The sequence below is a fragment of the Myotis lucifugus genome, unplaced genomic scaffold (assembly GCF_000147115.1).
Source record: "Myotis lucifugus unplaced genomic scaffold, Myoluc2.0 scaffold_460, whole genome shotgun sequence".
Classification (NCBI taxonomy): Eukaryota; Metazoa; Chordata; class Mammalia; order Chiroptera; family Vespertilionidae; genus Myotis; species Myotis lucifugus.
The window spans coordinates 289,185-313,853 of NW_005871508.1; the positions used below are offsets into that span (position 1 = coordinate 289,185).

General features: G+C 45.1%; 1 protein-coding gene across 4 annotated transcripts in view; it reads right to left on the minus strand.

Moving 5' to 3' along the window:
- Window positions 1-24,669, minus strand: part of FTO (FTO, alpha-ketoglutarate dependent dioxygenase) — a 243,524-nt gene that overhangs the window by 178,057 nt on the left and 40,798 nt on the right. For all 4 annotated transcript variants that reach the window (XM_006103062.3, XM_014445509.2, XM_023744388.1 and 1 more), the window contains one exon: window positions 229-306. In XM_006103062.3, coding sequence (XP_006103124.1) covers window positions 229-306 — 78 coding nt within the window. The remainder of the gene's footprint in view (window positions 1-228; window positions 307-24,669) is intronic.

Consider the following 24,669-nt stretch of genomic DNA (forward strand, 5'->3'; position numbering starts at 1 on the left):
CTTTTTTAAAACATATTTTATTGATTTTTTACAGAAAGGAAGAGAGAAGGGATAGAGTTAGAAACATCGATCAGCCGCCTCCTGCACACCTCCCACTGGGAATGTGCCCGCAACCAAAGTACATGCCCTTGACCGGAATCGAACCCGGGACCTTTCAGTCCGCAGGCCGAAGCTCCATCCACTGAGCCAAACCGGTTAGGGCTGACAAAGGTATTTCAAAGGCCTTACCTGCTGATAGAACTCATCATCTTTGGGGGTCAGGTAAGGAAGCCACGTGTCTTCAAGCTCTTCGAAAAGCCTCAGTTTCTGTTTAAAAATAATAATTATTATTGGTGACTGACTAGAAAGTGACCCCAAATAGAAGACAGTCCCTTATTTTTCCAATGAGAGAGAGAATACCAGAAAGTGTTCAGCCAACGGGAATGTCTAAACTTTCGCACAGAGCCCAGCAGGTGTGGCCCCATGGAAACAGCCACAGGCCCATCCCGCAGCCCAACAAGCACGGGTGGAGGCTGGAATTCCGTTCACAACTCAGACTCCAGCTAAAACATTACGAAAGCAACCACTTCTCAGCTCAGGTGAGGCCCGTGTTTCAGACAGACATGAAACATTAGGATTTGGGAGGCTGCATCGAAACAATACAATTCTACAAGGATGTTCGCACTCTAGGGCAAGCAGGAGACCAATGGTCTTCAGGCCTGTGGAATTTGAATGTTAACACTGCGAGCACGGTCATACCGATAGGACGGGAGGGAATGGGGGTCAGGAAACCGCTCAGCGTGAGGCCACACGGGTGAAATCTGCTCTGTGCATCAACATTCACAACCTGAATAACTACCATGGTCAGTAATAAATAACAATATTTATCCATTTAAAAAGAACTTCTGGTCACATTTACTTTTGGTGAAATGGATCAGGAATCAACAGCAGCTGACACCGGTAGTTCATGAACATCCCACGTTTCTTCAAAATCAAGGCTGCCTTATAAAAAGGCAGAGTCACGGGCGCGGCTATGGGGAAACGAGCCCTCCCCTCATTCTCGGGGGTGCAAGCAGCACCGTTCCCATCGACATTCAAGTGCACGTTCCCTTTGCCCCAGAAATCCTACCTCTGGGGATGCGTTTCTGGTACAGAGACTCGTACTGTGTTCGGAAGAATGTACGCACAGGTCACCGATCGCTGCTGGTAGAACGGAAGCTTGGAAACACGCTCAGAACCACTTCCGTGTGCACTCGTAAAGGGTGGGTTTTACGGCAGGTGAATTCTACGCTGACTCAACAAAAAGGTGAGAAACAATTCAAGTGTCTGTCCATGAGGGTGGTTAGACAAACCATGTACATCCACATGGTCAAATGCAGAATAAAGGAGGACCAGGAAGCTCCTGTTAGGGAGAGGAAAGCTCTCCGGGGTTTACTGGGCAGTGAGGCGAGGGACAGAACCCCTGCTGGAATGTGCCCACAGGAACATCAAGGACAGTGACAAGCTATTCAGGCGGTGACTGATCTGTAGGGGCGGAGGTGGGGGATGGCGAAAGGGGACAGGGGTGGAGCGAGGCCATTCAAACTATTCCGTTTTATAGAGCCTTGGCTTTGAACGACGTGAACATGTGGCCTATTCAGCGTATTACCTAATAGCAACTCAGACGTATGACCCATTCATTCTTAACATGACGTGCAGTATAAAGATGATTTGGGACTTAGTCTTAGAAAGTGCATACTCTGTGAGATACAATGAAATATTGGGGGGAGGCGCGCAGTGGGGGGAGCCATCACAGACTACATAGTGAAGAGGGGGAAAACAGCTCGGACCATTTCTTTGTGCCCAATGCCCACCAGCTGGCAAACACACACCACGTGGAAATGCACCGGGGAGTGGAGGTAAAGGCCCTCGTGCTTGGCTGTCAGCTCTGGCTCCCCGGCCTGGTGTCCAGATAAACCCACACGGCCAGCCCCACGGCACACTGCTCTGCTCACACGGCCTCGCTGTCACACTCGTGTCAAAGACGTCAAGCTGCTCGCGGAGGCCACACGTAAAGCCAGAGAAGATTCAAGCCTCGGACCTCCCTCGAGCAGGCGGAGCGTGTGGAGTCCCTCCCAGGAGGCCTGTGCCCACCTCCACGGCTCCGGCAGGCAGCGGGGACACAGACACGAGACAGGAAGGAAAACCCATGAACTGTGTGCGAGGATGGAGGTGTGGGCATCGTTCCCCGACACATACACATGTCTAAGCATCGCATTTTAGACCTTACACGTAAACAATGTTACATGTTGATTATATCTCAGTGAAGCTGGGGTGGGGGGGGGATGTTCTCTAACAAAATCAAATTAAATATCGAAAAGAGAAATATATCTCGAAACTCCCCAAATATCTGGTCCAAGGAGAAACCAAACAAGAAATTAGAAAAGTTTTAAAATGAATAAAAATGAAAACGAAACATTTAAAAATTGTCTAGGTTGCAGCTAGAGCAATATTTACAGGGAAATTTGTAACACTAATGCCTATATTAACAAGAAAAATGATTTCAAATCAATGACCTCCGCTTCCACCTGAAGAAAATGAAAAAAGAAGAGCAAATGAAATCCAAAGCAAGCAGGTGAAAGAAAATTATAAAAGAGCTGCGTAGGAATCAATAAAATAGAAAGCAGAAAAGAAAATCAATGAAGCCAGAAGCTAGCTCCTGGAGAAATGTAAAATCTCTGGCCAGATTGATAAGGAAAAAAACACACTGAAGCCTCAATATACCAACTGAAAGCGTAATAGGAGATATTGTGAACTTTATAGCAATACATTTTAGAACTTGGACAAAACAGAAAACCTCCTGGAAAGGTACAAATTATCTCAAGAAGAAGATCATCTGAATAGCCCTCTATCTAATAATGAAATTGAATTTGTATCTTAAAAACTACCCACAAAGAAAACTCCAAGCACAAAACCTTCGCTATGGAATTCTACCAACCATTTCAGAAAGAAATATCCATCTACATAAACTCCTGCAGAAAATGAATGAAATGCAATCCCCAAACCGAGCAGAATTATCACAACAAAATTACAGACCAATATCCCCTTGGGAACAGGAGTACACAAGCTATCAATAAAATCTTAGCGAATGGAACCCAACAACACAGAAAGAGGATAATGCATCATGACCGGTATTATCCCAGAAATGCCAGGGTGGTTTCCACATTTGAACATCGACAGAATTTTTCATAGTATCAGGCTCAGAGAGAAAAACCACAGGGTCACTGAATTCCTGCAGTCAGAACATGAGTCAGTACCCAGCGTCAGTCCTGGAGAAGTTCTTCACCCTGATAAACAAGCCTGTGGAAACCACACAGCTAACATCAGACCTAGTGGTGAGAGCCTCACAGATTTCATCGTATGATCAGGAAAAAGGCAACGATACCTGCTATCACCCCTCTGAGCAAGACTGTACTTAAGAGGAAAGGCAGAAGCAGGATAGAGAGGGTCACTGGGGGGAGAGGGGGGGGGAAATGCAAGACATCTGTAACACTTTCAACAATAAAGATTAAAAAAATATATATATTGTACTGAAGGTTCTAGGCAGTGTAATATGGCCAGAAAAAAGAAATGAAAGGCATCCAGACTAGGAGAAAGACAGAATAGATAAAACTGTCTTTAGCCCTGGCTGGGTGCCTCCGTTGGAGTGTCAACCCATACACCAAAAGGTTGTGGGTTCGATTCCCAGTCAGGGCACATACCTAGATTGTGAGTTTGCTCCCCAGTCAGGGTGCATATGGGAGACAACTTCTCTCTCTCTCTCTCTCTCTCTCTCTCCCTCTCTCTCTCTCTTTCTCCCTCTCTTCTCTCTCTCTCTCTCAAAAAAAAAAAAAATCAATAAAAACACATATCCCCGGGGTGAGGATTAAAAACAAAACAAACAAAAACTGTCTTTATTTGCATATGATATAAGTACCTGTAAAGAAAATCCTACAATTAGAACTAATACGTTCAGCAAGGTTGCAGGATACAATCTACAGCAAGGTTGCACAGCAAGGACAGCAAGGTTGCAAGGTCAATATACAAAAATCAGGTATTTCTACATACTAGCAACCAACTCTCTGAAATTAAGCTTTTTAAATAACACCATAAACAATAACATCAAAAATGATAAAGTACTTCTAGTATTTTTAAAAATTCCAATAAAACATTGCTGAAAGAACTTAAAGAAGTTCTAAGTAAATGAAAAGATTAACTATCTTCATGGATCTGAAGACTCAAGGTCAAATTGTCCCCAAATTGATGCACTCCCAGTCCAAGATCCCTGCAGGCTCTTTTGTAAAAATTGGCACACTACTGAAATTCATATAAAAATACCAAGACCTGAAATGGCCAAACAACTTTGGAACAGAAGAATACGTTGAAGGACTTCACTCTAAAGTCAAGACTAATTATAAAACGACAGAAATCAAGACAAAAGTAGAGAAATATTTAAATGAATACCAGAGAATCCAAAAATACCAGAAAATCCAAAAGTCAATGGATTTTTGACAAAGATTCAAAGTTAATTTAATGGAGAAAGAAATTCTTTTCAACAAATACTACTTGAAGAATTAGATATCCATATTTTTTAAATTTAATCCACATCTTGTACCATATATAAAAATTAACTCTAAATGAATAAATATATCAATGCAAAACCTAAAAATAAATGTAAATATAACAGCTAAACTAAAATTTTAGTAGAAGAAAATGGGAAATTCTTTTGAGTCTTTAGGTTAGGCAAGGCAAAGTTTTCTTAGATATGAAACCAAAAACATAATCCATAAAAGAAAAACCAGTGATAAACTTCATCAAGAACTTCTATTCTCAAAACTCTCAAAGCCAGAACTCTTAAGCACTGCTCTCACGAAAATAAAGTGGTCCAACCACTTTGGAAGACAATCTGCCAACTTCTCAAAGAGGTCAGACATGTACCTGCAACATGGCAGCTTATATCTGTACAAAAATGTGTACATAAATGTTCACAGTAGCTGTATTTGTAATTGCCAACACTGGAAACAACCCAGATATCCATCAAATGAATAAATAAAAAAAATTCGTAGCATTCTGAAAAATTAAATTAAAAGAAATCGTAGTATAGCACCCAAAAAGTCACTACTTAAGAATAAAAAGGAAAGAATTGTGGGTATATACAACCATATGAATGGATTTCAAAATCACTATTCTAGAAGAAGACCGGCCAAAACAAAGAGTGCCTACTGTTTTATTCTGTATCAGCAAAATTCTAGAAAATGCAAATTAATCAAGTGACAAATGGCAATCGGTGGTTGCCTGGGGCCAGGGTTGGAGGAAGAGGGAAGTATTAGTAAGACGCACAGAGAAACTACCGGGTGTAATGAATATGGGAGGTACCTTGATTTTTATGGTGGTTTTACAAGTACGTACACATGTCAAAACTTAACAAGTTGTACAAATTAAACATGTACAGTTTATGGTATGTCAATTACACCAATAAAATTGGTCTAAATCAGGGAATGGCAAAAGCGAGCATTACCTAAATATGGTACATCTTGCCAGCAAAATTGGACCTGTTGGCACGAAGGACATAGACTTTTAAAAATGTCATTCCGGTTTTTTCATTGCTTTAGTCAGACTTTTTACTACTTCTTAAGGCAATTTAAGTTATATATGTTTTTCTAGATATGTATCCAATCCATCTAAGTTCTCAAATGTATCATATTGTTCTTCTTATTCTTAGACACCAGTAATACCAATAGTGTGTGTTGAGTCCCTAACATTGTATCACACATGGCTTACCTCCTCCTTCTCGCATTCTCATTAGTTACTGTTTTAGTTTTGTATTCATTTTAAAACCAAGAAAAAAAAGTAGCATTTTAAACCCATAATTAAGTGCATTTGCCAACACATTTCATCAATTTCTATGCTCATCCTTGTTTCTTGTAATAAAAACCTGCATTCTGGGTTCACTTTTCTTCTTACTTAAATTACAACTTTTAAGTTTTCCTAGACAGTCTATGGATGGTAACTATCCTAGTCTTTTTTTTTTTTATCACTGAAAATATCTACATTTTTTTCTCACTCCTGCATCAAAGACTACCTGGGTTTTAAAAATTAAAATGAACTGTCATCTTCCCTTAGCACTTCGAGGATTTTATTCCCATCTTCTAGTATCTGTTGTTAGTAATAAGAATCTTTCTTTTACGGATAATGTGTTGTTATATCTTGAGTCTCCTAAGAATTTTTTCCCTTTATATCCCTTATATTCCATAGTATCAACAGATGGTACTACTCCAAGTATTTGAGGACTCGTGTCTTTTTTTAAGTAAGGAAAATGTTCAACTCTTAGCTCCTCAAATTTTTCTTCCCCATCATGGCCTTCATTCTTTTTGCTGGAACTCCTGTTAGTCATATGTTGGAACCTCTCAACTCTCTTAAATGTTCCCTCGCTCCTCTTTTTAAATCTTTTGTCTTTTTTTTTTTTTTCCTACATCCTGGCTGAATTCCTCAGTATTCTCTTCCAATTCACCAATTCTCTTTTTAATTGTTAGTTCTAAAGCTCATACCATCTATTAAGTTTATTGTTTCTATGATATACATATTTTGGAGCATTTTTAAATCTCACTTTCATCAGCAGGATGTCTTTACTTACCCCTTTGAATTTCCTGAACATGCTTATTTTAGAATAAATAAGCATGTTTGACTGACCTCTCTATCAAATTAATCTCAGCTACGTCGATCTTTTGTTCTCATTACTGATTCTGTTTGCTATCTTTACCAGCATTTATTTTCTTCAAGTACTTTGGTATTTTGTTCTGAAGGCTCATCCTGAGTGGACTTTTTTGCCTTTGCTTTTTCCCCTCCTTCCTCTCTCCCTCCATCTACGCTCACCTTTTTCCTCATAGTGGTTCAGCAGCTGCCTCCACCGGGATCCCTATACCCCCCCCCCCCCCCCGTCCTGGACCAAGCCTTTACGTTAAATGGTGATTCGAGACTCACAATCTCTCCCCCACAATCAATCAGACTAATTCAATTTCTATTCTTGAAGGTTTACCTATCTCATCCTGCCCCTCAAAACCCTTATCTCCACATACAAGCTATTTCCGAGACCTGGTGGTCTTTTCTCAGTCTCTTTGGTGAGAAGTACAACTTCCCCTCCACCCCTGGCTTCACCAACAGTTATCTTGGTTCTAGCCCATCTCCAGGGGGAAACGTTTATTCCCTACTACCTCACAGGACCTGAACTCACAGTGGCTACGTTTTGCTTCCACACTGGGAGCCCTTGCAGGACCATCGTTTCAACCCAGCTCATCCCTGCTTCTCTTTTCAGTCCACAACGACACCTTGTCTATAAGCCCACGTGTGACTCCTTCCTTCTTTTTTTTGAGTTATCTGTCCCTGATAGGTGTGTTTAGAGCAGAAGGTATACACAAACTGTGAGCTTACCATCTGACAAGAAGGCACAGGTGATTTCTTTGTGATAAGAATTCTCAGCAAGAGATTCACGAGGTGGAAAGGTTTGCTCTATTGACGCTTGGCTCACGTTGTGAAATTGCCCTCCAGGGAAAACATACCCACTCCATGCCCATGAGCAGACAATGCCCACTTCTTCACATACTCACACTCCAGTTATTATCAAACTCTTCAATCTTCGGCAAGTGGATAGATAAATAAAAAACAGGCTCACTCTAATCTACACCTCTTTGATTATTTATCAGGTCTTGAGTAACTTCATACGTTAACTGCCATTTGCAGTAGCGCTTTTGTGAAATTCCTGTTCCTGTCCTCTGTCCAATTTTTTTTTTTCTTGCTGGGGTATTTATCTCATCCTGTTTTAAATCTAAGAGACTATACTTTGCATCCATGTAAAGACAAGGAATGTGGGTTTCATGCAAGTTGATTAGAATTCTCTTCACTTCTCTTTCGTGCTTTTATTACGAGCAACTTTCCAACAAATTAATTCATTCCTAATGGAGTTCCCCTCTCTTGCATCCAGCTGTAACATTAAATATTCCAGCACTTACAACGCGTCCTCCCTAAGACAGCACCTTTCACTATAATTCATACTTTCCCGAATACTCCACAAAGTTGGCCATGGCATTCCATGACCTCATATATTACTCTTTCAAGGTAAATGTTTTTAAAATAAGTAAAACCACAGGTACAGAATATATACTTGAGCTCTTCATGTAATAATCTGAATATCAAACACTATTTGTCTCACCAACTTGATATTGAGTTCCCACCTACAATCATCAAATTTAAGAATGTAGTCCGCGTTTCAAAAGGAAAAGAAAGTTTCCTGAGAAGAAAAAATATCTATGATGGAAAGCAGCTAAACAGGATCTCAAAAGAAATCAAGGTTAAGGGTTGGTTGCGGAAAGGACTGACACATTGGGGGAAGGATGGTTCCCCATCTGAAGACCGTGACATTGGTACCAAAGCAACATGTGTCTTTAACAAAACAAAATGTTGGCTTCTTTACTCAGGGATAATGCCTTGGAACACTTCTAACTTCTTCTCACTTCATGTGGAGCCTTGTAAACTAGAATTTCCTTGAGCCACTTCCAAGTATTCGACTGAAAGCAGAGATAACCACTTACCCAAGATTCCTCTTCACGATCATAAGACCCGTGATATTGTAAATGGATACCAGAGAAGGGCAATACCATTCCAGACCATAAAAGAGAGATAACAGGTTAATTAAAACTCCTTCAGTGCTGCTGCTCCTACACTCCAGCTCCAAGGATCTCATAACGCATAATGGAGAGCATTATGCTAAGCGAAATAAGCCAGCTGGAAGGAGATAAATATCACATGACCTCCCTCATTTCTGGAATATAATGAACCACATAAACTGATGAACAAAAAATAGATCCACGGACACAGAAGCATCGAACAGACCCTCAAACCTCAGAGGGAAGGGGTGGGGTGGGTAAGAACTCAACCAAAGGACTTGTATCCATGCATATGAGCATGACCAATGGACAGAGACAATAGGGAGGTTGGGGCATGTGGAGGGGGCGGTACAGGGCGGGGCGGGCAGGGAGAGGTCAATGGGGGGAAAAGGGAGACATGTAAAACTTTCAACAATAAAGAATAAAAAATAAAAAAACCTCCTTCAGTGCTACTGCTCCTTCATTCCAGCTCCAAGGACCTAATAACCCATCCCTTGCATTTCCAAGAGGAGAGAAAAAAAGTCTCCTCTTGGCCACACCCATTTAGATGAAAAATAATTCCAATTCTCCCAGCCCTAGGTCAGTCTTCAGGGACCGCCCCGCCTTGTAATTTCACATCTGCTTGGTCTACTCAGAGGTCAGGGGTCAGCGCCTGGAGATCCCACCAGGGGTCTGGCCCAGCTTGGCATGATCGTGATGGAACCAGGCACGTCCCCGCTAGCAGGTTGATGGGAAATAATAACACTCAAGACCAGGAGCATCTCTGAGTCCTCTGTCATTTTAAAAAGCTTGAACCATTGAACCTGATCAGACAACGTGCCACGGGAAAGATGTCCGCCAGGGAGCGGTAATGACATTAGTAAGCGACCTCAGCGACCATCCCCTTAATCCTCCTCTCTCTACTGTCCCTCTCTGGCTCTCTGCCTCTCTAACGCTGCATGATCACATGTTAAATACGCCCCCTTGGGTAGCCCCCGGTGACTTACACGAGGCCGGAGAGGTTACTGTGAAAACAAGAAAAAACCCCTCTGCGGCAGACACGGCGATTTCAGCCATTCCCTTTGTCCAGCCGTCATGAAAGTTAAAGAAAAACGCCTGGAAGAGTAAGTGACGTGGTAACTATTTCAGAGGTTTATAATACAGAGTAGGTATTGCTGTTTGGTTTTCATTTATTCATTCACAGGATTCCAGAAAGTCAACACGCACGCTCTGTCGTCGCACTTTCTTGATGGGGGCACCGAGGAGAGCTCCGTGGCTTCATCAGCAGGTGCTGAGTCCTACTCCAATATGTGCATTTTATGTTCTCACGCTCCCTCTCCTAATTAGATCGCTAATGACAACTCAGGCACGCCGGCTTGTCCGATAAACAGTGAGTGATAATTCTAATGGATGCGTTCTTCCTCAAAGCGCCGAGGCTTGCAACCGAACCAAACCGTCACGTGCGTAATCTCGTTATCCTGGAAAACACACGCTCCAAGCTGAGACGCACTCACCAGAGGCCCGGCTTTGCCCTCAGCTCTTCCTACTGCTGATGTGGAACTATCTCTCTAAGTGGCCTCCGACGACTAGGCAGCAAGATGAGACGGCACAGCCTAAAATCCTGGTGAAGGGCTTCAGCTCCAGAATCGGACCTTATAGGCTCAAATCCTGCCTCTGCTAATCACTAGCTGTGGAGTAGGTTCCTTGAGTAAGTTCCTTAACCTCCCTGTGCCTCGGTTTCCCCATCAGGGAAACGGAGACAGTAACCGGACCTACCTCACAGGGCTGTTGTGACGATTAAGTTCAATGGTACAGAGACAAATGTGTGCGCAATTCCTGCTCAAACCGAACACTATGTATGAGTCTTAGGTACTTTATTTCAGTAGGGGTGTTAGTAAAAGCTTTAAAATAGGCTAAAAAGACTAACAGTGTGTCTGCCCTCGTGGTCCCGTTCCCTCCTGCCTTCCTTAGGGTCCTCACAGTTCTAGACATCAGCGAGCAACCTCTTCCTCTCCGTAGGTCTGCTCTCTCGGTCCTGTGTGCTCTGTTATATCAGACTTTAAAAATAACTGTGCCACCTTAAGATTAATTAACTAACCGTTTCATTATTTAACGGCTTCCTCGGATTTTCCCACTCTAGCTACTACCACCCCACTGCGTCCTTTCTTTCCCAACCAAACTCCCTGGAGAACAATTTAAGATAAATGCCCAGAATTCCTACTGTCCTTTTTTGCCCTGACCCCTACTATGCTCTGGCTTCTCCCACTGCCGTTGGACTCAAAGTCAATGACCACCTCTGTCTGCCAAAGCGCGGCTCCAGCCCTGTGGTCGTTTGGGAAGCCCTGGGCCCAGCTACCTGCCTCTTTCTTAGCGCACTCTTTGCCCTCGGATTCTTTTGTTTCTTTTTTTAAAATTGATTTCAGAGAGGAAAGGAGAGGGAGAGAGAGACAGAAACATCAATAATGAGCGAGAATCATTGGTCGGCTGCCTCCTGCACACCCCACACCGGGGATCAAGCCCACAGCCTGGGCATGTGCCCTGACTGGGAATCGAACCCGGGATTCTTCAGTCCGCAGGCCTATGTTCTACCCACTGAGCCACACCGGCTAGGGCTGCCCTCGGTTTCCATGACACCCTCTCCCTTCCAGCCTCTAGCCTCTGCTCCCTCCTCCTCAGTCTGTTTCAGATCTTTCTTCCTCTGCCCCGAATGGCAGACATTTCCCACCCTTCTTCCTTTTCTCGCTTCAGATAACTTGCTTCCTTCGGGCAATCTCATCTTCTCAAAATGAGTTCCTTGCAGAGAACACTCACAAAATCCTCATCTCCAGCCCAAACCCACCCTTAAAACTGTCTCCAGGATATTACATGCAAGTTCCCACCAGCCCTGGAGATTCAGAAAGCCCAGAATCAAAGTTAACATGTTCCTTCCCCGACTTCCTGAAGTCTGTTTCTCCTGTTTTTCATCTTAAGTTAATGTCATCGCCAGCCAGACTCGACGCTGGAGTCCTGTCCCCCTGCTTTCCTCGCCCATTTCGTTCCTGCTGACGGGCCGGAACAGGCACTTTCATCTATGCTAACTCTTTTAATCGCTACAAAAATCCTAGGAGGATAAGGGAGACATCATTCTCCCCGTTGTGATGAAGTGAAAACCAAGACTTAGATCAGACACCTGGTCAGGATCACGGAGCTCGTCAATGGCAGCACTGGGAGCTGACCTCACGTTTTTATCTGCAAAGCCCGGGACTGAGTATAGTCCAGTTCATAGAGACAGAAAGTAGAATGGTTGGTGCCGGGGGCGGAAAGGGGGAGGCAGGGGGAGTTCGTGTTTCGTGGGGACAGAGTTTCAGTTTGGGGCTGAAACGTTCTGGAGATGGGTGGTGGTGCTGGTGCTATGATGCAGGAAGCAAAGAGAGGCGGGACAACATGAATGTACTTGATGCCACTGAAATGCACGCTGACAGTGGTTAAGGTGGTAAATTTTATGTTATGTGAGTTTTACCACAGTTGTGTGTTTTTTAAATGCATTCCAGACATTATGTGTGAAGGTCACAAAGGAAAAAGAAGAAGAATCTGAAAGAAATAAAAAAATTCAGGAAGTTTAAGGAGAACAGACCAAAAACACACACATGCAGTTGACATGTGAGTTCTAAACGGCAGAGGACCTGACTCTGTGTCTGAGGCCGCATGCTGTTCCCCAAAGAGAGCGACCACGTGTGATTTGCTGGCTTCGTGGAATCGGACCAGAAAGACGTTAACCATGGCCCCATCGGAAAGGAGCGCCTTCCCGAGCTTCAAGGCCGGGAAGCCTTCATTACAGGCCAAGGGCAGCGGCAAGGTTTTCTAGGCTGACAGCGCAGAGGCGTGTCACTCACATCAAGTTTAAACCACAGAGTCTGCGGGCTCCGGGACAGCTCTGCACACACGGGCGGGACTTGTTGCTCTTGGAGAAAACCCCGCTCCTTAGGGGGAAATGCTTCTGCCTGTGTCCTCCGAGCAGTTGGTAGGTCTCAAGCTCATGTTGCAGGTCATTACAGCTCTGCCTGCTGGTTAGATTCTACACTAGGTTATGCCAACGGTTCCATTTCCAGGGTCTCTCTCTCATCCATGAAATCCAATGCAGGCTAAAACCTGGCACACAGTCCTTGCTCAGAGAATATCTCTACTTTTTTATGTATGTCAGTGAATATCTATACTAATAAAAGGGTAACATGCTAATTAGACTGAACGTCCTTCCAGGCATCCTTCCGGACAAAGCTGAGGCAGGAGCGAAGCAGCCCAGGTCCTGGTTGCCTGCCGGCGGCCGGAGGAAAGCAGCCCGGGCCGGAGGGAAGCTGGTGCCGGCAGCTGGGGGAAGGAAGGCCTACTCTTGCATGAATTTTTGTGCATCAGGCCTCTAGTATATATATATGTGTGAAGGTCACAAAGAAATTGACGCAGCATCGATATATATACACACACACACACATACATACTCATATAGCTGTATATATGTAAATGAGCACACACAAACACATATACACAAAACACAGGTAATAATGAACGGTGCAGGGTTAAAATGAATTTTATAAAGCTTTCATCGCTACAATATATCACAGCTTTGCAAATGTGCTACAGTCTTAAACTACAATACTGCATTTCCAAAATGAAATTTGGCATGTGATTAATTTACTCAAACACCTGGTTCTTATTACTGACACAATATGCCTGAATGGGAAAATACAATGAACACGATGCATTTGCACACTTACTGATACAACACGGTGTAAGTCCAAGTAGGAGACACATGCCCACGGTCTCCCTGCTCCCCTTGAGAGTAAAGAGGCAGCCGGTACGAGTATTTTCCAAGAAGACAGAGAATTGGAGATAGAGGTTGGTCATGAATAAGGTCAATTTTTGTATCAAAAGTAGAACAGCACGAAGCCAAAGCAGTAAACAGGACAGAAGGTCAAGAATAAAGAAAGAGCAAAGATGAAAGAATTTAAAACTTTAGTTAAGAATTAAATCGGGCAGGACCTGCATGGCTCAGTGGTTGAACATCGACCTATGAACCAGGAGGTCACAGTTCGATTCCAGGTCAGGGCACATGCCTGGGTTGTGGACTCATTCCCCAATGGGGGGAAATGCAGGAGACGGCCAATCAATGATTCTCTCTCATCATTGATGTTTCTATCTCTGTGTCCCTCTCCCTTCCTCTCTGAAATCAATAAAAATATATTTTTTAAAAAAAGAATGTAAAAGATGACCCATCAGATTATAATTTCCTAAACTGAGGAATCTGTACAGTTTACTCCTGATTCAGTTTTGACCTATGAACCAGGTCAGGGCACATGCCTGAGTTGTGGTCTCAATTCCCAGTGTGGGGCGTGCAGGAGGCAGCCGATTAATAATTCTCCCTCATCATTGATGTTTCTATCTCTCTCACTCTCCCTTCCTCTCTGAAATTAATAAAAATGTATTTTTAAAAAATTTTGCTGGCCAATCAATCCTAACCTCTCTCAGTTTCTCCTGAATCTCGACCCCTCCCCACTGCTCCTCACTCTGCACCCCCCCCCCACCTTGAGAAAGGTAACTGAACTGAGCTGACCGACAGCTTTGAAACAGTTTTAACCTGTGTGAAGGGATCTGCAGTCTCTGAGTCCTCACTCTAAATATAGTCTAACTTTTTCCCCTTTAGTTTGGTTTTGTTTTTTTAACATAAGGAACATCACTTATCTAGTCAATGCCTGGTAATGAACTCCACTTGGCAATTACCTGTTAGGTCTGTCACACCCCATTTAGCACTTGGGGCGATTATTATAAGGAAAGCCCAAAGGTGAGATCATTTAGGCCTCCCCTCCGTTTTGCTGGTGGGGCGCCCTGAGTCCCGCCCAGAGGAGCCTATCACCAGCGACACCTTGACAGCTCACCTACTTTCAGGTCTGCTGAGGGATGCCTGCCCGCCTCCCTGCCAAGTCAAGGGAGGGGAATCCTGGAAAACCACAAATCCGTACCCCTTGTTCCACAAAGAAGTCTCCTGAAAGTCACGTGTAAGCGAGCCACGCTCACATTACATGCCAGAGTCTGGAGCTCCAGTGGCGCAATCAGTTAGCGCGCGGTACTTATACAGAGTCTGTCAAAGAGCTGACCCAGCCCGGCCGGCGAGGCTCAGTGGCTGAGTGTCAACCTCTGAACCAGGAGGTCACAATTAGATTCCCGGTCAGGACACATGCCTGAGTTGAAGGCTCCATCCCCAGTGTGGGGCGTGCAGGAGGCAGCTGATCAATGATTCTCTCTCATCATTGTTTCTATCTCTCTCTCCCTCTCCCTTCCTCTCTGAAATAATATATATATATATATTTTTTTTATTTTTTTTAAAGAGCTGACCCACACCCAGGAAGATACAGGAAGGGGTGAATGGGGTGATGATCAGTTCGGGCCTCGTTTATTTGATGTTTCACACTCATTTGTCTACGTGATTTCAGGGAGTTTTCACAGTTCACGTATATAGACAGCACTACTGGAATGTGCAGAGTTCCCCTGAACAGAAGTATGAACTGAAAAACCACACAAAACATGAAACCCTTTGAGGAAGAAGAAGAGGCCGTTGAAGTAGAGTATTAGGTCCAGGTTCAAGGACCAAGTACTCATGCTCAATACTCACCTAGAAAGCAGAGGTGTCTAGGTAGATTCGGCCCCTCACTCCAACTGCCTATGGAGTTAACTGCTTCTATTTTTATTATTATTATTATTCAATTTTTTATTTTTTTATTTTAGAAAGAGGGAGGGAGGGAGGGAGAGAGGGAGGGAGAGAGAAACATCGATCTGTTGTCTCACCTATTTATGCATTCATTGGCTGATTCTTGTGTGTGACCTGACTGGGGATCGAACCTGCAACCTTGGTGTATCTAAAACCTAAACTCCAAGACCATCAGAAGGTAGGACATTAAATGAGCAAAGCAGGTGAAGGAAAGGCACAGGAAGTAAGTCAGCAGGCATTCAAATTAAAGGGAAAAAACACCGCGGACCACATCTGGCAAGCTGCTCCTGTGTTTACACGATGACTTCTTTGAAGCTGGGCGCCTTAGCCCATGCATTTCTGTGCCTGGAATCATGTCTGATGTACGGTAGGTTCAACCAGTGTTTGCTAAAGTGCAAACACTTTAAAAAAAGAGGTGAGATCCCAACTCTTCGGACACTATTAAGACAACTGCCAGGGAAACTCCTCATTCATTCATTCATTCAACCAAAACCTATTACACACCTTCTATGAAGAAGGCTCTAGGGCAGTGATGGCGAACCTATGACACGCGTGTCAGAGGTGACACGCGAACTCATTTTTTTGGTTGATTTTTCTTTGTTAAATGGCATTTAAACATATAAAATAAATATCAAAAATATAAGTCTTTGTTTTACTATGGTTGCAAATATCAAAAAATTTCTATATGTGGCACGGCACCAGAGTTAAGTTAGGGTTTTTCAAAATGCTGACACGCCGAGCTCAAAAGGTTCGCCATCACTGGTCTAGGGGTACGGACTTGAATAAGATTCCTGACCATGTGGGGTTTACACTTAGAAAGGCTGGAGGAAAAGACAGGGAAGAAACATTAATAAATAAGTCAGCTTCACAGAGTGATGCTATTCAGCATTAAAATGGCTGCATTTGGTCTCAAAGGCCGTTAAACCACACAGAAGTCCATGGAAATTACTGTTTTCCCAGGAGCTGGAGAAGATTCACTTGCTGGGGGCCGGAAGCGGGTAGAGGTTGAGAGTCCCATGCCCTGAGCTCTGCCACTATATTGGTGGAGTGACCTTGGACCAATCAATTGATCTGAAGGAATTAGATTAAATGATCCCTAAGACTCTCTCTAGCCCTACGACGTTTTTATTCTACTAGAGGCCCGATGCACGAAATTCGTGCAAGAGTAGGCCTTCGCAGCCCCGGCTGCCTCAGCAGCTGCCTCGGCCCTTGCAGCCCGGCTTCGTCCAGAAGGTCGTCCGTTCAGTCGATTTGCATGTTATGCTTTCATTATTATAGATTAGTAAGGAGGCATCAGCAAAATTTCACACCCTGGGATGGTCACGCCCAATCTAGCGTCCAAATGCTCTGAGCTACCCTACCATCCCTCGATTACGATAAACAGAAACTACTTCCCAAGCATTTCATGCGTCCACCTCTCCAGTCTTCCCACGGCAAACCACAGGCTCAGAGCTGTGTGCCGCGCTGCAATGGCCCGGGCATGCCCACACTGAGCTATGGAGCTGGCTCGGTCCCACAGGCCCCAGGGCAAAGGAAACCAAATATCAAGTTCAAGGTGATTAAGGAATCCAGAAATTAGTTCAATTCCCTCATTCAACAAACATTCATAAGAGACTGCAGGGAGCCAAGCACTAGTCTAGTTCCTAAGAAAGGAAGCGCGTGCACACACACACACACACACACACACACACATGCTCCGCCCGTAAGGACCCTGGTCCAGGGCAGAGGTGCCTAACCTGGGTGTCAGAGGTTCCATGAACCCCACGAAATGAAAGGCCGCATTCTGAGTGTACGGGCATGTTTCTGGGGAGAGCGCCCACCGCTTTTAGTAAATTCTCAAAAGGGGCAATGATCCAAACTGGAGACACTGCACGAGGCACTGTCGGCAACGTCTCGCTTCTTCTTTTCATACAAATCCCAACTCTATCAATCAGGAAGCAGGTTTGAAGACGTTAAGTGCTAAGGCGCAGCCAAGCGGCACGGCGGAAATGTGAACCCTGTCCTGTCCACCTACCTCCAAAGCCTTCATTTCTCCCTCTGTGCCATGAGCTCTCGTACTCTTCATTGCTTACCCAAAAAAATGGGGAGGGGGCGCTGTTTAAAAGACTGAGTCTGTGGAGCCCCCACGGACCAAGGACCATGATATTAAAGACAGACTCGAGCCTCCTACTTCCTAGGAGCGGCAGCAGAGAACATGTCAATGCCTCCACTCCTGCCTGCACCCAGGAGAGAAAGGGGCCAGGAGGACAGCAGCCCCCACGAGGGGTTTCTGACGTCAGCCGCCCTTTCCATTCCGAAGTCGTGAGCCCAGGAATCTCTCGGGCAGCCCAACCCCCAGGCAGGAGTCGGGGCACTCGGATGCCACCCCTTGCATTCGGTGGGTTTGTGTACATCTCGCTTTCTGAACTTGCTTTCCTCCGGGGCTAACTCTTGGCCTGGACCTCTCACGTTGACACGAACGGCTGTTTCCATTTCCGGAGTCATCTCGGGATTTACATAAAGAGGCAACCTGAAAATCACCGGTCAGACCTGCCAGAGTCTGCGGTACAGAAATCCCACCTGGACACTGTGGTGCCATAGGAAGAACCTGAGTTTGTGGGATCGGGATTCAACCTACATCCCGGGACTGTGATTTCGTAGCTGTGTGGCCTTGGGTAAGTTGCTTTACCTGTCCGAACCCTGGTCACACAATTTCTAAAGTAAGGATAATGCTATTTCATATTTTAATATTAAATGAATTGTTAATGAGGGTCTACTTTTATCAAACACTGGCATAGGCTCTAGGGGTATATTTGTGAATGTACCAGATAACGTTCCTTCCTTCATAGGTGGAAGAGATAGTAGCTATACAAAGAAGAAAAAACAAATTTGTTATAATACTAATCACCTTAAAATAACAACAGCTAACAGTTCTTGAGCTTATATAATGTGCCAGAAACTATGATAGGAGATAAGTATTAACTTATTTAATTCTCACAATAGAGGGTTCATATAGATTTGCGGTGGAGTGCGGGAAACGTGTAAACTCGGGCCGATTGTAACTGCGTATTACCAAATATTTGTTTGTAATCCACCCTTTTGGTGGATGGAACAAAACCAAAAGACAGAGCCATCTTATATTTTGGCGGGAAATTCACCCCACACCGGAGTGTTAAAATAACAATAGCTAACAGTTCTTGAGCTTATATAATGTGCCAGAAACTATGATAGGAGATAAGTATTTAACTTATTTAATTCTCACAATAGGAGGGGACATAAAATTTATTATATCTACTTTCATAGAGGAGCAAACTGAACCTCAGAAAGGTTAAGTAACTTGCCCAAAGTCACACAGCCAATAAGTCACAGGCTCAAGACTGAAACCCAGACAATCTGACAATCAGACCCTCACTCTAGACTGGCTCGAGTGTTTTAATGAATATAAATTGAATGACAGAATAGAGGGGGGCTGCTGGAGGCTGGCTGGTCAGGCTCCCAGGTTAAGGCACTTCCCGGGAGAACCCAGGCCCCCAGCAGAGATCTGGGCAGAGGGCTCCGAGCAGAAAGAAGGGATGGTACCCAGCCCCCAAGGAAGACCCACCCTGGTGGTTTTCAGGGACAAGAAGGAGGCCAGGGCCCCTCCACCCAAGTGGGCAAGCGGGGGGGGGGGGGGGGGGGGGCGCAGGGTGCAGCGGGAGGTGCTGGGTGAGTTCTCGGATATACAGAAGCCTTCTCGGCACAAGGACTTCATTCTGTGTGCGTGCGACGCAGAGTCACTGAAGGGCCTTAGGTAGGGAGGTGACACAAAAAATGTTGATTGACCTTTTTAAAACATGCAGCTGATGTGTGGGGAATGGATTAGGCGGGGGAGCGGCTTTTGAAGTGTTGAAGCAGGGAGACCAATTTGGGGGTGCAGAAGCCCCGGCAAGGGACATTGGTGACCTGGCCTATATCGCCGTCACAGAAGTGGAGAGAAGTAAGTCCACAGGCCAGGGCACATCCGAGTCCCCATGAGGCTCGGATGCGGACGGACAGAATCCCTGGGAGTGTGTCTGAGGCCGAACAGGCACTTACACGGGGCAATGGCCTTCCCTGGCGGACGTTCACGAAGAAGCAGCCTGGGAATCAAACTACCCATCAGACCCCAAAGGACTAAACCTCCCCGACACCCCTGCCCCCAATTCCTCCAAAGCCGCCCGGAGCGTACAGAGTAAACGGGAATGCACCGGATTCCAAACACAATGGAGAATGGATCTATTAAAGGAGCTGCCTGCTCCATTAAAACCGGTTCTGCGTGCCAAGCGCCGCACAAAGGGGTCAGTCTTCTCCCACAATAAAGACGGGCGAGGAGCGGACTCGGGTTACACAACCTCCTCCTCTTCACCGGGAGCCACTTAGATGGAATTTTTTTTTTTTAACAGAAAAGACAAACTCTTGAGTAAATGTAATAATTGTTTCAATCATGGGCCCCAACCACCCAAGAAGTTAAAAAAAAGAAACTGGAAAATTGGGATTCTCCTGTTACACGGCCGGTTCATCGCGGCCTCTGGTCCCGCGGTATTCACACCAGAGAAGGGTGATGCTTGTGCTGGGGGAGCCCGGCAGGGATTCGAGAATCGGAAGGAAGGTGACCTTTCAAATGTAAAAAAATAAATATAAGCCAACCGACCAACTAATAAAACAATCAAAAGCATGGGAGGGAGGCCGGCTGCCTGAAACAGTTTTCACATGTTGCCCCAAATAGGTTCTTTTTAGAGAAGCCTCTATTCACGAGTGTCCCAAGCAGGCGGTCCCACGGCGACCTCAGCCATCTCACCAATAGCACTGGTCATTCATTTTTTTCTAACAAACAAGACCACAATCAACTGGTGTAATTTAAACATGAATAATCACCAAAAGCATAAAGAAATCGGGCCCCAGGAATTAGGCCCTGGGCTGAGAGCAAGCCCAGAACAGGAGGGAGATGTTCCCCTCTGGGCTGCCTCACCCAGATTCCAGAGCCGAGGAAATGAGCCCGGACACAGAACCAACCAAACTCGGACTCCATCCTGCGCATTTCCACCTGGTCAGATCTTTCTAATTACTCTAGTGCAGGGCTTCAGCGCAGAACCCGCCAGAGCAACGCTATTTTCATCCTAATACTATTATCTGCTGTTTTCACTGTACTGACATGGGGACCCATGGCTCAAAGAATGGTGGGTAAAACTGCAGGTGCGTTGGCACCAATCAAGCCACTGTATTCTTCGCCATCCAGCTTCCAATAAAAAGGAGAAAACCGTCAGTGTCCTTGATGAAGCGGTAAAAACTGTTAATTTTATTGAATCCTGGGTGTTACATAGCTGTCTCTTTACTAGTGTGCGGGACAAAATGAGAAGTGTGCGAAAGTACTTCTGATAAACGTCAAAGCAAAACAATCGTCTCGAAGAACACGCTGTGTGATCGAGTGCAGGACGGGACTACTCACTTTCTCATGGAATCCCATTTTTACTTGAGAAAATGACTGACCAACAAATAGGGATAATCCAATTCTGGGATTTGGCAGATGTGTTCTCAAAAATTAATGAAGTGGGCCTGTTGCTTCTTCAACTGACCAGATTGGCTGCCCGTGGGAAAACTTGAGTTTTCAAGCCAGAGTTCAGAAATATGGAGAATCTGTACTCGCCACCTCGCACCGCGCGGGCTCCTAATACTTCAGCGGCTTTTCTGGTAAGGTCGGCGATGATACTGAGGAAGGCAGCTTTTGGTACTGGATCATGAACTGTGTCCACCTTTGAAAGATCTAACTCAGTGAACGAATCATCTTCCAAGCGACTAAAAGCAGGCCGCTACAAGACCCTGCATGAGTGAGAGATCCACTCAACGTGCAATGATAGATCAATAGATAATAAATATCACAGAGAAGGAAAAGGTCGCGGATGTGGTTTCAGGCTCTACACGGCAACTAGACCTTCATGAAGCTAAGACTGGTCGAGCTTCGGTGTCATAGCGAAGAAGATGCACATATAACAGCTGAAGAAGCAGCTGAAATACTCCCTTTTCCCATTCATGTCCACGTAAGGCTGCATTTTGCTCATATACCTCAACCAAACCAACACACCGCAACAACTGAAGGCAAAAGTAACATGAGACATTAGCGTCTACAAAGCCAGACATTAGAAAGGTTCCCCAAAACATAAAACGAGGCCACTCTTCTTGCTATTTTTTTTTGTATTGGAGATAAATGGTTACTTTTTGCAAAAATATTTGTTAACATGTGGTCAACTCTTTTTGCTGTGTTTTAAATGACTTAATGAAGTTTTAAATTCTTCCATTTTATTTCCTAATATGGTAAATGTCACTAGATACAGCCCATAGAAACAAAAAGTTTGTGTTGTGTGTGTGTGTGGTTTTGTTTTTGTTTTGGGGGGGAGAGGGGGCGCCTCCGTCATTTTTTAGCAGTGTAAGTACAAAAGGATCCTGAAGCCAATAAGTTGAGAATTCTGGCTCCAAGCAAATACATAATGGCCGCCTTTTCACACACACCCTGCACAGGCGAAAGCAGAGAGGGGACACGCTGAATGTCTTTGGATTCGATTGTGTCATGGACTTGAGGCCCATGGGCCTTGCTAATTTGCATGTCTCATTTACTCAGAATCCTTTCTTCCTCCTCCTCCTCTCTGGCAAGAAACCACAGACAAATTCCATTGCTGTTTCACAACCCGCCCTTAAGGACACGGCACTGCCGCGGGGCGGGCGGGGAGCCCGTCCAGTCTCCGCACACAGGGACAAGGAGCTCAGCTCCGGGGTCTGCCAGCCAAGGGCCCTCGGCACACCCTAAATCCACAGAACACAGCATTCGCTTGCTCTAAGCAAACAGTTAATTTGTCCTTTCACTAAAAATGAAAGGGACAAAAATCACACAGCTGGAGCAGTGCTTCGGCCCCATGTTGACCATCCCCTTCTCCCCCAGCGAGTCAAACTCTAAACCATGAAGAATCAACGACTCAATCAAATCCATGACAAATATTGATACTGTCTACATAAAAAAGACAGGGCATACAGTCATAAAAAGAAAACTAACCATACAGGTAATATAAAAAAATGGCCAAGTAAACAATGCTATAGATTGTGTGAAGAAAGGAGAGAAGGAAAAAAAAAGATCCATGCACCGAGACCAAGGGCATGAATTAACGGGAAAAAGAAAGTAGAAAATCAAACACAGGCTGTAAAGGCAGCAAAGCAAAAAAAAAGGTAACAAAGCTAAAGATGTGTGAAGGACAGGGCACTGTCAGACATCAGGATCAGACCTTTTGTCTAAAATTCGGTTCGATGAGGGGGGTGGGGGGGGGGCTTGAAAGATAACATTGGAATGAGAGCGTGGACCTGGATGATGGAGACCCTGAAAGCCAAGCTAGTAGCCTAGGTTCTGTCCTAAATACGGAGCCACGAAAGGCTCTGAGAAGGACAGGAACACAAGGGAGGCATGCTATGTTATTGGCTGTTTTGTGTTTTTAAACACTAATGTATTAATAATATGCTTGCGTTTAAAAAAGCCAAGACTGGCGGCCAGCGGGGCAGGTAAGGAGGCAGGTGTGGGCTGCGCCTGAACAGGGAGAAGATAATGGGAATGGAAGATAACCAAGAGCTACACTAAGGTGGATAGATCTGGGATCTAACGCGGTGCCGAGATTATAAAACAAGGTGGCGCCATACAGAGAAACAAAGAAGTCAAGGTCATTAACAACACATCTACTGAGGGTCTACTCCAGGGGTGGGCAAACTTTTTGACTCGAGGGCCACAATGGGTTCTTAAACTGGACCGGAGGGCCGGAACAAAAGCATGGATGGAGTGTTTGTGTGAACTAATATAAATTCAAAGTAAACATCATTACATAAAAGGGTACGGTCTTTTTTTTTTTTTAGTTTTATTCATTTCAAACAGGCCGGATCCAGCCCGCAGACCGTAGTTTGCCCACGGCTGGTCTACTCCAAGCTTGTTGCTATGTTAGGCAGCAAATGAAATGCTGATTTAGAAGTAAAGATACATGATTTTAAATATTCTGAGAGAGAGGAGAGTGGATATACGGTTTGGCACTCGGCATCCTTCTAATCTTTCCTATGCTGCAGAGGTAGAGTTTAAAACTACATTTCCCAGACTGCTTTGCAGCTCTGCAGCTAGGGCTCTGGATGAGAAATTGGCTCTAGCAACTAAATGGCTCCGTGAGAGATTGCTGAGAAGGCAGAAATTAAAGGGAGGCCATCTTCTTGCTGTTGGGACCTTTCCTGCAGGCAACAGTCATGGAAACCTTGGAGATTTCTGCGACAACATTCCGAGACTGAGCATGCGTTTGGAGGTTATCCAATGCCAGTTGTACCTTGCTGTACCCCGAATGCAGCCACAGTGGGACATTATTAAAAATCAACGGCCTAGTCATGGTGCCCGCTCCCTGGCCCTCTGGAGTGCGAGGGATTAGCAGCCCGCCTGGCCAGCCAGTCGGTTGTGTGGTTTCAGAAGCCCACCTCTAGCCCCTCAGCCGTGAGCCCATTTCCCTGGTCCTCCGATGACTTTGTCAGAATCTACTTCCCCATCTGACAGAGTTTGCTTCCTCCACCTCCATCCGGAGATACAGGTGGGTTTGAATAAAGGCAGAGCCGAGAGAAAGTATCCGATGCGGACCGCAAAGAACAGAACTAACACTTGAAAACAAAATGTCCCCAACTCAGAATCAACGAAGAAAAAGCCTCTTCGATTCCTTAAGTAATCGCAACAACCTCTTACATTTATCCGGACTCTGATTCTGAGCAGAAGCATCGGGAAGAGGTCTCACTTCATTTTACCCAGCGTCGGGGAGCCGAAGGGGTTGGGGAGGGGGGGCGGGGGGTGTCCTGGTCTCCGTTTGAAGCAAGGGGAGCACCACGCACAGAGCAGGCAAACAGCAAGCCTAAGGCCAGAGGGGCTACGTCAGTGGTCCAACTACAGTGTTTCCTGCTTTACACCCGTTTTCGCCAGTTTGGTCTTCCGTCAGTTAACTCTGACCATGTTCTAAAGTAAATGTTAAAATTGTGGGTGTCGAAACAGTAGGAGCCTAGCAGGGCTCGGAAAGCCACCACGAATTAAACAGAAAAGCCTAACTCACAACCGTGGAAAAAAAATAAAAACCCCGTGTGTCATTTTCTTCTCTGATTTTAACCTCCAACGCGGTGCCTGTGGCCGGCCCGGGGCTCCTGTGACACCTTCCGACACACACAGGCCGAGGAGCGGGTGGCGCCCGATGATCCGGGCGGCTACTCATTGATTTCTCTGTCATTCCGGGGGTTGGAAGATTAACAGTGCTGTGT